General features: G+C 36.2%; 1 protein-coding gene across 1 annotated transcript; it reads left to right on the plus strand.

Annotated features, from left to right (window-relative positions):
* Positions 1 to 5107: 5107 nt before the first annotated feature.
* On the plus strand, positions 5108 to 12790 carry LOC139317632 (vomeronasal type-2 receptor 26-like). The gene is made up of 3 exons (XM_070944715.1): positions 5108 to 5245; positions 11674 to 11800; positions 11892 to 12790. The coding sequence occupies exons 1-3, from the start codon at positions 5108 to 5110 to the stop codon at positions 12788 to 12790; spliced, it is 1164 nt and encodes a 387-aa protein (XP_070800816.1).
* The last annotated feature ends 3249 nt before the right edge of the window (positions 12791 to 16039 follow it).

The following is a 16039-nucleotide window of genomic DNA, read 5'->3' on the forward strand; positions in this document are numbered from 1 at the left end:
GAGGAAAAAGAAATGGAAATTGATTTGGACAAGATTTACAGAATAAACTCCAGATTTACCATCACAAGAAAGTTACCAAGGGATGTTGTAGTTCATTTTGTAAGAAGAATAACAAGGGATCAGGTTCTGGATTGCCATTTTAAAAACAGGTTGAGAAAATATAGATATTATTGTTCTGAAGGAAATTCCAGTTTGAATTCCTTACTGACAATTGAAGCAGAGAAAAATTTAGGATAAGTTGGAATGGGTGATACTCACCTATCATGAGCAAAGATTTAGACTGAATTCTATAGAGAAAGCTAAAGACTTTTTGATCAAACATAAATTAATTTCAGCTCGGGATGGAGAAATGGGTATTGAAAAAAAATCAGTGGTTGAACAAGGTCAAAAAGGTGGCATTGAAGAAGATGACGTGGCAGAGAGAAAGAAGAAGATGTGGCCAAGATAGTTGTACAGGAATCTACTATGTTGCTTAAAGATGGAGATTAAGTTTATCATATGGAATATTAGTGGAGCAATGCCCCATCTAAGCATAAACAATATTTCATTATCTGAGAAAACTTTATGTTGATATAGTCTGTCTCCAAGAAACACATATCAAGAAACAAGATAAGAAATATTTGACAAATAAACAACTAGGGGATGAATTTATATCAGCTGATGTAAAAAAGATCAATGGAGTTGTCTTATATATGAAACCCCAGTTTAAACCCAAGCTACTTATAGCAGATGAATAGGGTAGATTTGTAGTAATGGAAATTGAACTCAATGGAATAAAATCAATGGTGGTTGGTGTGTATTTTGCCAATTTTTTTTGAGTATTTAATGTACCAGTTACTGCCCTTTTCATATGGAAACTGGCTGATGATGGGGGATTGGAATAGAATGACTACACCAGTTTTGGATACAAATCTATCAAGGAGATTAAACCCTCACAGGGTAAATTATCAAAGACTTTCTTTGAGTTGATGGACAGTTTAATATTAATAGATTCAAGGAGATATAAAAATGGATAAAATATACCTTTTTTTCTGAAAGACATAAATCCTTTTCAAGGATTGATATTATATGGATATCTAACAATCACACAAATAAAATTCTGAAAGTGGATATTCTGCCTAAATCTTTTTCTGATCATAATCCTATGTTTCTGGTTTTAAGAGGAATGGAAGGACCTTGGAGGTCTTCTAGTCCAACCCCCTGCCCAGGCAGGAAACCCTATACCACTTCAGACAAATGGTTATCCAACATCTTCTTAAAAATTTCCAGTGTTGGAGCATTTACAACTTCTGCAGGCAAGTTGTTCCACTTATTAATTGTTCTAACTGTCAGGAAATTTCTCCTTAGTTCTAAGTTGCTTCTCTCCTTGATTAGTTTCCGCCCATTGCTTCTTGTTCTACCCTCAGGTGCTTTGAAGAATAATTTGACTCCCTCTTCTTTGTGGCAACCCCTGAGATATTGGAACACTGCTATCATGTCTCCCCTAGTCCTTCTTTTCATTAAGCTAGACATACCCAGTTCCTGCAACCGTTCTTCATAAGTTTTAGCCTCCAGTCCCCTAATCATCTTTGTTGCTCTTCTCTGCACTCTTTCTAGAGTCTCAACATCTTTTTTACATCATGGCAACCAAAACTGAATGCAATATTCCAAGGAAAGAGCTCGAGTTTTAGATGGACATTAAATGAAACTATTTTAGAAAAGGAAAGGATTGTAAAAGACTGTAAAAAGAAACTGCAAGAGTACTTTGAGAATCATTTAAGCAAAGGAACAAGCTTAACGACAGCATGGGATGCTAGTAAAGTGGTTATGAGGGGCTATTTTATACAGCACAATTGTTTAGAGAGGAAAAAATCCCAGGAAAAGGATATTGGATGCAAGAAAGAAACTCAACTGCAAATTACACCCATGGATCTTAAAATTTTATACCATATCAAATTGTTATGGCAACTACTGTCTATGTTAACAGTACAGGAAATATAAACAAAGTTGAACTATACAGACAAGAGACACTTCAAGTTTGCAAATAAACCAGGGAGATGGTTGGCATATAAATTAAGAAAGGAAAGGCAAATGATTGGAAAAATTTATGAAGACGGTAATGTAATAACAGACAATGAACTTATTAAAAAGTCCTTTCATAATTTCTATTCAAATTTGTACAAAAGACAGGAGTTTGATATGTCAAAAATAGATGAATATCTTTGAAGACAACATCTGCCTAAACTATCAGAAATTCAGAGGCAACGTATCAATGATAGATAACTGCTTTTATTTATTTATTTTTTTATTTTATTTGATTTTTATATTTTTTTATATTTTTGAGATATCAGAAGCCATTAAAAAAAAATGAAGCCACACAAAGCCCCAGGCCCAGATAGTCTTACAAGCCAATATTATAAGTACTTTGATGATGAACTTCTCCAACAAATAAAGGACACAATGAATGATATACTACAGGAGGAAAAGATATCCCAGATGTGGAAAGAAGCCAACATTGTGTTGCTACCCTAGGAAGGTCAAGATGTTACAAAGACAAAGAATTGTAGACCAATTTCATTATTCAACAAGGATTACAAACTCTTTGCTGCCATTTTGGCAGAAAGACTAAAGAAGATTTTACATGAAGACCAAGTGGGCTTTCTGCCAAAAATATAGCTAAGAGATATTATGAGTACTGTCTTAAATATTATTGTATACTTACAATATCATAATGAGAAACAGGGAGCCTTAATATTTTTAGAAGAATGGAATGGAATGGAATGGAACGGAACGGAACGGAACGGAACAGAACAGAACAGAACAGAATAAATATTACCGAATACCTACAATATCATAATTAGAAACAGGCAGTCTTAATATTTATAGAATAGAATAGAATAGAATAGAATAGAATAGAATAGAATAGAATAGAATAGAATAGAATAGAATAGAATAGAATAGAATAGAATAGAATAGAATAGAATAGAATAGAATAGAATAGAATTACAGTTGTGCTCGCTTCGGCAGCACATATACTAAAATTGGAATGATACAGAGAAGGGAAGGGGAAGTAGAGAAGAGAAGAAGGTGGGGAAAGAAAGTTGGAAGGAGAAGAGGGAGAGGCTAGGTTTGAGGAGAAAGATTGCTGTACAATAAAAAAAGATGAAGTGGAAGAAAGGCAGCTCTGAACAAACAAATATAAATATATTAGGAAAAAGAATGAATTGGTAAGAATAAAAGAGAATAAATAGGTACAACTACCAAAGTTAGAATTTAGGGATAAATGAAGAAAGTGTTTATATATGCAAGTATAGAAATACTGAGGTATATTAAAAAAAAAGGAAAGGGGGAAAGACAATATTGACAAAAATTGTAATTGAGTAAAATGTATTTGAATTTGACTAGTTGTATAAGATAAGAAACGACCAACACTCTGTTCAAAAAGAAAAGAGAAAGATGTGGGTGAAGGTGGGAGAGGAGAAAAGAAAAAAACCAATAAAACTTGTAAAAAAAAAATTACAGTAATGCCCTTACACATACATATATTTATATCTCTATTTCACTTTATGGATCTAATGATTTTATTTTTTGTCTTGTGGCTCATACGTTCCTCCCTCTACAAGTCCTCACATGTTTGAAGTTGTTCACATATGTGACTGTCTTACTATCATTATGAAATTAGTCACTTTTCTCTTCCAAATCCTATGGGACTCCATGAAAATTGGAGCAACTAACACAGAATAATGGTATTTATTATCCCCATCCTATTCCAACCCATGACTGGGAACCCCAAAGCTCTATGAGTTGATTTGTTAGTATGTTACACTCCCTAGTTTGGTCTGAAAAACATATCCAGGAGGCAGATCAGTCTGATCTACTTCAAAGATCTTGTAGCAGACAGAGGCATTTGTACACAGAAAGAAGACACTCATGGAAGATGTTAGTATTGGTGGAGTTACTCTTAATAGTATTGCCTGAAGTGACGTGCAAGAATCCTAGCCTTCAATGCGACTTTCAGGAGCCTCTTCCTATTCGGCACACCTATCATCAGCCTGGAGACATTAATATTGCTGGCATTATTTCTGCATTCTTGATATTTTCTGACCCCATTGATTTTAGTCAACATCCTTCTCAGGCATTTCATGATGGACTTATGTAAGTATATCATTAATTTATTGTCAGCTCTGAACGTTGCTGGTAAATCACATGATGCTTGAAATATTTTCCTCTAATGGCAAAAAAACCAGAAAGGAACATCTAAAATAGGCTGTTTAGGTTTATTTTATGTAAAGTTATATTTTACTTCAGTTTTCAGATAAAGTTAAAATAATCAAAATAGAGATCAAATTTCCATTTATAACAAATCACATCTTAATATGTATTAATATATAGGTATGTATGTCTTTATTTATGCCATTGTTACTACTATTAAGAAAGTGAAAGCATATATTTCCCATGATAAGTTTTCTCATTGATATTTCTGGTACCAAAATGGAGAAATTTCCTTCTGCATATAAGCTATTCTTAAACGCTGTGGTTTGGAAGTGGACCATTCTGACATACTAAAATATCGAAATAAGAATTATTAAACACATTCCACAAAATATTCTGGACTGAAGGATTGCAAGACACATTTTTTAAAAAAAATTTGATTTATATGCCGCCCTTCTCCGGAGACTCAGGGCGGCTTACAATGCGCTAAGCAATAGCCTTCATTCTTTTGTATATTTATACAAAGTCAGCTTATTGCTCCCACAACTGTGTCCTCAATTTACCTACCTTAGAAAGGATGGAAGGCTGAGTCAACCTTGAGCCTTGGCGAGATTCGAACCTGCAGTAATTGCAGGCAGCTGGTCTTAATAACCAGCTTAATAACAGGGTGCCTTAGACCACTGTATTACCAAGGTTCTTTTAACAATTATGTTTCACATAATGTGAAACAGGCCTTTCTTAATGTTTTTTTAAAAAATTGTTTTACAGAATAGTTTTTCAGAATTACCAGCATATCCTGGCTTTAGCATTTACTATAAAACAGATTAATGAAAATCCTCAGATCCTACCCAACATCACGCTGGGCTTCCACATTTTTAACAGCAATTTTAGTCCAAGCTGGACTTACTTTGCCTCAATGCTTCTGCCTTTTACTCAGAGAAAATTCATCCCTAACTACAAGTGTGGGATCACAAATACTTTGGCTGCAGTAATTGGGGCACCTGATATTTCTCTTCACATGGCAACTATATTGTGCAACTACAAAGTTCCTCAGGTAAGATTTGCTGTAGCTATACTTTATGCCATAACTCCAAAGACTTCTATATGCTTCTCTCTGTAAAAAGAAGAGACCTTTCAGATTCCTAGATATTACTTTTGCTTGATAAAGTTGGCATAATAGTATGAGTAATCGTAAGTCTGAACAGATGGTGAGGCTATTTGACATAGCAAATTCCAGATACTGAACTAAGGCTCAAATCTGAAATATTCACAATGACACTACTTCCACAAAAATGTATTTACTGATACTTCAAGCGTGACATCTTCGTTGATCTTTCCTAATAAACACAGCTAGTTGCATAATGTTTCAGTATATAAAGATACCCAAAGACTCAAGTGAATGTACACATTTTCAGAGGCTCACATAGACCTTTGCAATTCCATATGTTTATTTTTCTGTAGTTGATATATGGCTCTGCTCCAGTCATGGATAAAGACACTCAAGCAGTTTTCTTTCAACAAATGTTTCCAAATGAATCCCACCAACATAAGGGACTTCTGCAATTATTGCTGTATTTTAGATGGATTTGGATTGGAATTCTTATAGTAAGGGATGAGAAAGGAGAGAAATTCATCCAGGAAGTGCTCCCCATATTTTCCAAGCATGGCATCTGCGTTGAATTCATAGAAGAGTTACCAAATGCAGCCTTTTACAGTGATTTTACTGATACGGTAGATCAAGGACTACATATATACCATGTTCTCATGAACAGCATAGCCAATGTGATAATCTTATATGGTGAAAGTCAGTCCATATCAGTCCTGAGTAGTTGCCTCCAGTTCTCAGAAGTGGAGGACATACGAAAGAAGACTAAGATTTGGCTTATAACTGCTCAGTCAGATTACACTTCAGTTTCCATTCATAAATCTTGGGATATCCATTTCCTACATGGGGCTTTATCTTTTGCAGTTCACACAAAGGAGATCCAAAACTTCCAGGAATTTCTTCAAAATCTAAATCCAAAGAACAATCAAAATGATCATTTTCGGAAAGATTTCTGGGAACAGACATTCAATTGTTTCTTCCCAAACTCAAAAACTGAGACCTCTGAGAAGAAATGTACTGGACAGGAGAGGCTTCAGATTCTTCCCACATCTGTGTTTGAGACACTAATGAGTGGTCAGAGTTACAATATTTACAATGCAGTGTATGCTGTGGCACATGCTTTGCAATCTCTGCACATATACAAATCCAGAGAAACAGCAATCGTGAAAGGAGGGAGGAAACAGTTTCATAATCAAGGGTGGTGGCAGGTAAATTTGTGGTGCAGAAACCACCATATCTGCAATTGCAAGATGTGTCCATAAACTTTAGTGAACAATAATTTTTGAGGGACTGACACTAGGTTTAAATGTGAGATACTGTATATAGTAATAGATTAACCAACTGAAAACTTGTTATGCTTATGTTAAAATTGTAAGTGGTATTCTACAAAATTGTAACCACATCTCCTAGAATATACTTCTGTCCATGAAATTAACCGCCTCTGAAGCCCAAAATTTAGAATGGCATATAATTACTTTCTTGTTTCATACCTATAGACAAAATCTTGCCAGACTGAACACTTTAACATATGTATCCATTCCATAGTCTGTGAACTATTCAGGAAGGGGAGTTTTCATTTTCTTTCTCACATACATAATTTTTGAACCAAGTTGCCTTTTACTTGTCTGAAAAACATCCCTTCCCTTTGGAGAATTCACCTCCTTACTACATTCCATAACTCTGCCATAAATTCAGTCTATTAATAAATAGAATGAGGTGATCTATTCCATTCACCTGATGTGCAGTAGTTACTTTTTCTTCTAGATGCTTTCTTTGGGATAATTGCTTTTAATCACAGGCAGTACTTTGATTGTTGATAGTACAACCTCTTCACAGACCATTAAAAAGTCATCTGTATTTCTATACACAGAAATTAACAGCAAAATATACATAGTTTTAGAGCAAATGAATGGAGAAGAATGAGAACAGCCTTAGATGCTTCCAGGAACAGAGTTCTAGGAAGAGCAGGGAAGGGAGTGAAAGTGTTTTTAACATCTCAGGTGGCTTCGTAAAAGAGGACTAAGGTAGAATTATATTTTGAGCCTACTTTTTGTGAGACATATCTACTCACAAGTGATGAAAGAATCATAGATTTAAAAATGGATATTTAAGCACTAGCCCTTGCTTAGTGCAAGATTTCAAATTTCAGCATCTCAGCAGTTTTTGATTCTGCCTCTCTTTGAGCACATCAAATGAAAGAAAGGGTATTGCCTTTTGATCATCAATTCTCATTGCTTAACTTCTTCTATTTAGACTTTGTTTCATGGGTAGACTATAGTTTCTAAACATAATTTTCCAGATTAATTTTAGATTTTATATTCTAAAAGTAAATCTGTGTTCCATTATACTGTACATTTTAGAGATTGTCCTTACTTAACTATATAATTAGAGCCTGAATTTCCATCAGTAAGTGATAAAATATGCTGTCATTTGACCATGAAGCTTAGCAAAAGCAATTCCAGCAGTTACCAGTTACCATTGTTAAGCAAGGACTACCCAGGTATTTAAGCACCTCATGGATTACAACTTCCAACTTACTTCCAGCTTCCTCATTGACTTTGCTTGAGGAAAGCCAGCAAGGAAGGTTTCAAATCACAATCCTGTAACTTTGGGATGCTGCAAATGTCAGAAATCGAATGGCCATTTCCCAGTTTTGTGATCATGTGACCACAGGGGTGTTCCGACAACTGGAATTTCAAGGAAGTCATAAGTTCCATACATTCTGCAGCATTGGAATTTCAAATGATTGCCGAACAGGCAACCATTGAATGAGGACCACCTGTACTTAAATATTTCTGTGTTGTCTCGTACGTACAGACCTCAAAGACATTTTCAGCCCCAAAAGATAGACCAGACTGAGAAATCAACATCATGTAGGTCAGGAGTAATTTTTTTTGCAAGAGCTGTAGAACTGAACCTTGCAATGTGCTCAGCTCTCCATTATATCCTCTTTGTTTGATATAGTATAGCTTCTCTGAAATGTTTTCTCAATTCATATTTCTTGGTCAAGGTTCAAGCTCTTCTTATTTGACTGTTGCCTTAAATTGGATCTGAGTCTTTGTGACCTCATCAATCATCGCATCCCAGACCCCCACTGTCCTCCACTGTCTTCCAGAATTTGCCCAAATTAATATTCATTGCATTGATGACACTATATAACTATCTCATTCTCTGCTGTCCTCTTCTCCTTTTGCCTCCAATCTTTCCTATATCAGGGTTTTTTCCAATGAGTCCTCTAATCTCATTAGGTGTCCAAAGTATTTGAGCTCAGTATCTGTTCAGTATCAGTCCTCCAAAGGACACTCAGAATTTATTTACTCTCCTTGCAGACCAAGAGGCTCTGAATATTCTTTTCTAACACCACAATTCAAAGGCATAAATATTTCAGATTTAGATTTGTTTTTTATTGGCCAAGTGTGATTGGATATACAAGAAATTTGACTTGGTGCATATGCTTTCAGTGTACATAAAAGAAAAGATACATTCGTCAAGAATCATAAGGTACAACACTTAATGATGGTCATAGGGTACAAATAAGCCATCAGGAAACAATATCAATATAAATTGTAATGGTCTTTTATGGTCTAACTCTCACAGTGAAACATTATTATTGGGAAAACTATAGCTTTCACTATATAGACTTTTATCAGTAAGGTGATGTCTCTGCTTTTTAATATGCTGTGTAGGTTTGCCATAAATTTCCTCCCAAGGAGCAAGTGTCCCTTAATTTCATGGCATCTGTTGGAGCCCAAAAAAACAATTCTGTCATTGCTTCCATTTCTTCTCCTTCTATTTGCCAGAAAGTAATGGGACTGGATGCCATGATCTTAGTTTTCTAATGTTGAATTTCAAGCCTACTTTGGCACTCTCTCATTTTACTTTCATCAAGAGGTTCTTGATGAAGATAAAAGTGCAAAGAAGAGCAACAAAGATGATCAAAGGCCTTGAGACAAAAACATAAGAAGAATGGTTTCAGGGTTTGACTAGTCTAGATAAAAGAAGAACTAGGTGGGACATGATAGCAGTATTCCAGTATTTGAGAGGCTGCCACAAAGAGGAGTAGGTCAATTTATTTTCCAAAGTACTAGAGGGCAGGACAAGAAACAATGGATGGAAACTAATCAAAGAGAAAAGCAACCTGGAATTCAGGAGAAACTTCCTAGCAGTCAGAACAATTAACTAGTAGAACAGCTTGCCATCAGACGTTGTGGCTTCTTCATCATTGGAAGTTTTTAAGAAGAGATTGGACAGTCACTTGTCTGAAATGGTATAGGATCTTCTGCTTGAGCAGAGGGTTTGATTAGAAGACTTCTTCTGATTGGTTGGTTGGTTGGTTTCCTGCATTTAAAATAATATCAGCTTATTCTGTCTTGTGATTCATCCAGCCTGGAATTTCATATAATTAACTCTGCATATAATTTAAATGACTCTTTCCCTATTTTGAATTAATCAGTTGTTCTATGTCTGGTTTTAACTAAAGGCTTTAGCATCATGAATGAAGCAGAAGTAGCTGGTTTTCTGGAAGTACTTTGCTCAGCAAATGTTGGCAATTTAATCGCTATATCCTCTGCCTTTAAAAAAAATAATTTGTACTTCTTGGTTCTCAGTTCACATATTGCTGAAGCCTAGCTTGTAGTGTGTGAAATGAACACAATTATATGGTAGTTTCAAGTATCTTAGTATTTATTATATATTTATTCCAACTCATCTGGCTTAAGTAGCTTTCATCATTAAACTACAGAGCTTAATTTTATTTTATTTTATTTATTTATTTGCTGTATTTATTTTCCAATTCTATGTTAATTTTATGTCAGTAATCTGATAAATTATATCTACCTCTTTGTTAGAATGATTGTTCTGGACTGGGACTCCTTAAAGCACGGTCACTCATGCCCTCGTCACCTCCCGCCTGGACTACTGTAATGCTCTCTACATGGGGCTCCCCTTGAAGAGCACCCGGAGGCTCCAACTGGTCCAGAATGAGGCCACGCGGGTGATTGTGGGAGCGACATGGTGCTCCCATGTAACACCTCTCCTGCTTGAGCTGCACTGCCCCCCAGGATATGGAGGATTCCCGACTTGTGCTCCTTTCGCCGTGCCCTCAAAACGTTTTTATTCCAACAAGCCGGGCTGGCATAATTTTTTAACTTTTGAATTTTTTAAAATTTTAAAACAGGAGTTTTATTTGAATAGCTGGGCCAAATTATTTAATATGCTTTTAAATCATTTTTAAATTTTATATTTGTGTGCTTTTACTTTTGGCTGTATACCACCCTGAGTCCTTCGGGAGAAGGGTGGTATATAAATTGGAATAATAAATAAATAAATAAAATAAATGTTATTTGTTTGATACAGGTCTACAACTTAAATACAAAAGTGTTTATATTATCTAAGTTTAAACAAACATTCATATGTATATTTTGAATATATGAATTATTTCTCCCTCCCCTTGTTCTGTTTTCTGTTTGTTCCTCTCTGAATATCAGTGTTTTTCAGGTTCATTCTTTTCTAAGAAGTGTCAGATTCAACAACAGTGTTGGTGAAAAGATTTCCTTTGATAAAAATGGAGAATTCATTGGTGGATTTGATATTATCAACTGGATCACATTCCCAAACCAATCATTTCTTAGGGTCAAAGTTGGAGTGATAGATCCCACAGCAGAGAAGTTCTTCAATATTTCTGTAGATTCCATCACATGGCCAGTAGGCTTTAACCAGGTTAGCTATTTGAATCTAGATTTGTCTCCATCCATTTTAATATATTTACTGATGAAAGTCTCAGAGCATCATCTCTGACTAACCTAGGTCCTGGTGAAGAAGAAATATCAGTACATTTTTTCCAGGGGTGAAATTCACTTACTTTCGCTACCAGTTCGCAAATCTGAGGACGCACAGAGAGTCTAAAATGGGACATGACGATGTCTGGGCAGGTGGGCGGAGCTGCCCACTGTTGGCATTACCAGTTTACCTGAGCCAGATAGAACCAGCTGAATTTCACCCCTGATTTTTTTTTTTTTAACTTTTCTAGCAATTGTATTCTTTACGGGTTCCCTGTTAATTATGGACATAATTAACATGGTTTTGAAGTAAGAGCTGCAACCACTAGATCTCATCAGTTTGCTGACATCAAAATTCAGAAGTTGAGAAAACCAACTTTAACTAATTAGCATAGCAATTGTCTTTGAAGAGTGATGATGGTTAACGAAGGCTATCAATACAATTATTGTAGAGATTTAATTAATTATAATTTCAGAGCAATTACATCTAAAATTATGTCATCCCGCTACTTCATTTTAAATCTGTTGATTCCACAGAAACTCTCCAAGCACTTCCTTTCCTCTCTGTATCTCAATATATTCTTCTCCTTTCATTGATAGGCATTACCTTTATCTTTGTGTAATGATCCTTGTGAGACAGGACACAGCAAGGCCAAGAAAGAAGGGGAGTCATTTTGCTGCTATGATTGCCGTCTATGTCCAGAAGGGAAAATATCAAAGGAGAAGGGTAGGAAATTTCCAAATATAATGGGACTAAGACATTGGGATACAACACCGTCTGTAATCAACTGTATCAATTCCACTGTGTTCTTTTTCAGACATAGATGACTGCTCTCCATGTCCAGAAGATCAATATCCAAATCCCGGCAAAAATATGTGCATTCCAAAGCGGATCACCTTTTTGTCCTATGAAGAACCCTTGGGGATCAGTCTGACTATTCTTTCCCTTTGTTTTTCTTCAGTGACAACCTTGGTCATTACAATCTTCATGAAACATAAAGATACCCCTATCGTCAAAGCCAACAACCGAAATCTCACTTATACACTCCTAGTTTCTCTTCTCCTCTCTTTCCTTTGTGTCTTTTTATTTGTTGGGAGGCCCAATACAATTGTTTGTCTTCTTCGACAACCAACTTTTGGTCTCATCTTTTCTGTGGCAGTTTCTTGTGTCTTAGCCAAAACCTTTGTTGTGGTTTTAGCATTCATGGCTACCAAACCTGGTTCCAGATTGAGGAAATGGGTTGGGGTAAAGATGGTCAGTTTCATTCTTCTATCCTGCTCCCTTATTCAAATATGTGTTTGTGCTGTGTGGCTGATAACATCCCCACCATATCCAGATTTTGATATGAAGTCAATGTCTGAAGAAGTCATCCTGGAGTGCAATGAAGACTCAGTCATGTTCTACTGTGTTTTGGGCTTTATGGGTTTTCTTGCTCTGCTTAGCTTCTCTGCTGCTTTTCTAGCTAGGAAGTTACCCGACAGCTTCAATGAAGCCAAATTCATCACCTTTAGCATGTTGGTCTTCTGCAGTGTTTGGTTGTGTTTTATTCCAACCTATCTAAGCACAAGGGGAAAATATATGCTGGCTGTGGAGATCTTCTCCATGATCTCCTCCAGTGCTGGCTTATTGGTGTCCATCTTTTTCCCCAAGTGTTTTATCATTGTGATGAGACCTAAACTGAATGATAAACACCAGCTCATGAAGAGAAAGTTTTAAGAAAAGTTTATGTTTGCCTGATATTCTTTAAACGTACATGTTGGAGAACTTCCCCACTTGGACAGTTAAGCTAGAGAACAATGAACAGAGACAGTGATGTTCTATATTGCCCTGTCCCCTGAGATTTGAAGAGCTTGGAAGTTTTTTTTTCTTCTGGAAAGCAATTATAACTGGGCTCTATAAAAACATAAATTACAGCACAAATTATTGTATTCACATATTTATTGACATTATTGATTTATTGACTTATTTTAGTATGTTATGGTGAGCTCTGACTAAAAGTATCAATTCAATTGTAAATTTACTGGTCATCTTAATTTATATGCAGTAGAATATGTAAAAAGGAGTGCAGTCGGCAAAAAAAAATCATTCTAGTAAATTCAATTAAATTCCATCAGAAGTCTAATACATGCTAGTATCCAGGGGTGAAATCCAGCAGGTTGTGACAGGTTCTTGAGAACCGGAAGTGGAAATTTTGAGCAGTTCAGAAAACTGGTAGCGGAAATTTTGAGGAGTACGGAAAACCGGCAAATACCACCTTTGCCTGGCCCCAGAGTGAGGTGGGAATGGAGATTTTACAATATCCTTCCCACAAGAGTGGGGTGAGAATGGAGATTTTGCAGTATCCTTCCCTTGCCATGTCCATCAAGCCACACCCACCAAGCCACCCCACAGAACCAGTAGTAAAAAAAATGGATTTCACCACTGCTAGTTTCCAATTTGCATAATAGTCTCCTTTTAAGAGATTCAACCAAGTATGATTGTGTAGGACAGCATGTTTCATGGTCATAACTCTGAGTAGATAAGAGTTTTGCAACACTTGAATAAGTGTGTAGAGGTTCAATGGTCATAATTCTGTTTGAGTAGATAGTTTTATAGCAGTTTTGTAATAGTTCTACAGATAGTTTTGAATGAGAGGCACACAGTGCCACTTAATGAAATGTCTCAGTGAGCCCTGGCTGAAATTTGCAAAGAATTTGAGACCAAGTTATCTGAGGAACAATCTCATTCCAGTGGGTTTAACTGTTCACACATGCTGGCAAAAGAGGCATGCTGTGGATCCCATTGGTCAAGGAATTTTGGCTGACAGAGTACAGGAGTAGAGTCTTCTCTGCTGTGGCTCCTTTACTTCAGAATATCATGCCTGCTGAGGTGAGATCCACATCCACCCTTCTGGCCCTTTGAAAGGTTGAAAGATGGGCAAGGACCCCAATGAGGAACTGGTGTCTTGATGGTGGTTAATGGATTAATCAGTTGCTACCTTCTCCTCATGCATAATTTACTCCCCTCTTCCATCTTGGTTAATTGAATATTAACCAAATTTGAAATATATGCATTTTTGTTGTTTTAAGACTCTTTATCATATTTTAATTATATGAATATAAATGGCTTAGGATCATCTTGGAAAGATGGATGGCATAGACATTTAGTAATAAATCAATCTCACCTTGCTAATTTTATTTTCCAGCCTTATCTTTCATTTTGGTGGCACACTGTTTGGCTTTATTCTTCTTTGTTGATTTTGCATCTTAGGTATTCAGTTAAAACTGCAACCGTGCTCTAGATTAGTTGGGTTGTTTCTTGCAGTGAGCTGGTGCTTATATTTGATATTACAATATTGATGTTTCTTAACACTTGTTCTAGTTGTTTATTTGGAACAAACTTCAATGCAGGCAACCTTATTCTTAGGTTTTTGTGCTCTTCTAGATGCTCAATTATTCTTTGATTCAATTCTCCTGGTTCTTCAGTTACAGGACTTTGTTCTTTTTGAGGCAGAGAATAGGGTACTTGGTTTCCAAATGAAAGCATTTCTATAGCTGTGCTAGGTTTTTTTTCCCCTTTAATTTATATGCCGCCCTTCTCTGGAGACTCAGGGCGGCTTACAATGCATTAAGCATAGTTAACTGCATTGTCAATTCTTCCTGGTTTGCCTCTACAGTATGAGTTACCTCTGAAAAGGCTTAGCTTTCTTTGCTCTGAGTAGACCTTTTCAATTCTTCCAATTCAGCTTCTGTGAATACTTTATTTCATATTATAAATCATCACTCATCTGCTAGCCTCTGTTTTGTTATTTCCAGTTCTAGATATTGTTTTATTTTCCAGAAATGGTGCATTCATTTCAAATGTCTTGTAATTCCTGGACTTGATCTGTATTAATAGATCGTTATTGCTTTAATTTCAGTCACTGTGTCAACACTGTGATGCGTAAACACCTTTCCTTCCAGTAGTTCTGCAGATGCTGGCCCTGGTTGCTTAGTCCACAGTCCTGTAGGCCATTTTTCACAAGATGTCCAGTAAGTACAAAACCTTAGCATGGTCCTTGTTGACACGGGCAATGACGTATGGGTTTCTGTTTCTTACGTTTCACTATATTTAATGGGACAGACCCTTTTTGTCTGATTCTTCTGATAACACCTGTCCAGAAATATTGAACCTCTGGCTTTGATCTCACCTTCCTCAGAGCACAACTACATTAAGGTAGTACCTCACTGGCACTCAAGGAACTGCCTCACTGAGTATTACTATGTTTGGTCACACAATCACCAGATGTTCAGATTGGATTTGGCATTTTTTTTAATTTTATTTTTTAAAATAATTTTTATTAAACAGGGGTTTTTTTAAACAAAAAAAGAATTTTTTACAATCTTCTTCTTTTCAATATTTTCGCATCAGTAAACATTTCTTACATATCCATTTTTCTCCCTTATTTCAATTTACCATTTATACATATGATTCTAATATTGATTTATATACATGAAGTTAACAATGTACTCAATTTCAATCATACATTCTATTTCCATTCCATTTCCACTTGTTTGTTACTACTTTTCAACTCCTATCTCTTCCTCATTTACTCTTTCCTTGCCCTTCATACCTCTCCTCTAACCAGTCATACCATTTCTCCCATACCATATAGCAGTGGTGAAATCCAATTTTTTTTACTATCGGTTCTGTGGGCATGGCTTGTTGGGCATGGGGTGATGGCTTGGTGGGCATGGCTTGATGGGAGTGGCATGGAAGGATACTGCAAAATCCCCATTCCCTCCCTGCTCCTGGGAAAAGATATTGCAAAATTTCCATTTCCACCCCACTCTGGGGCCAGCCAGAGGTGGTATTTGCCGGTTTTCCAAACTACTCAAAATTTCCGCTGCCGGTTCTCTTCTCAAAGTTTCTGTTACTGGTTCTCCAGAACCTGTCAGAACCTGATGGATTTCACCCCTGCCATATAGTATTCTGTTTCCTCCTTTT

The sequence above is a fragment of the Pituophis catenifer genome, unplaced genomic scaffold (assembly GCF_029215685.1).
Source record: "Pituophis catenifer annectens isolate HBS135680 unplaced genomic scaffold, rPitCat1.0.hap2 SCAF_5, whole genome shotgun sequence".
Lineage (NCBI taxonomy): Eukaryota > Metazoa > Chordata > Lepidosauria > Squamata > Colubridae > Pituophis > Pituophis catenifer.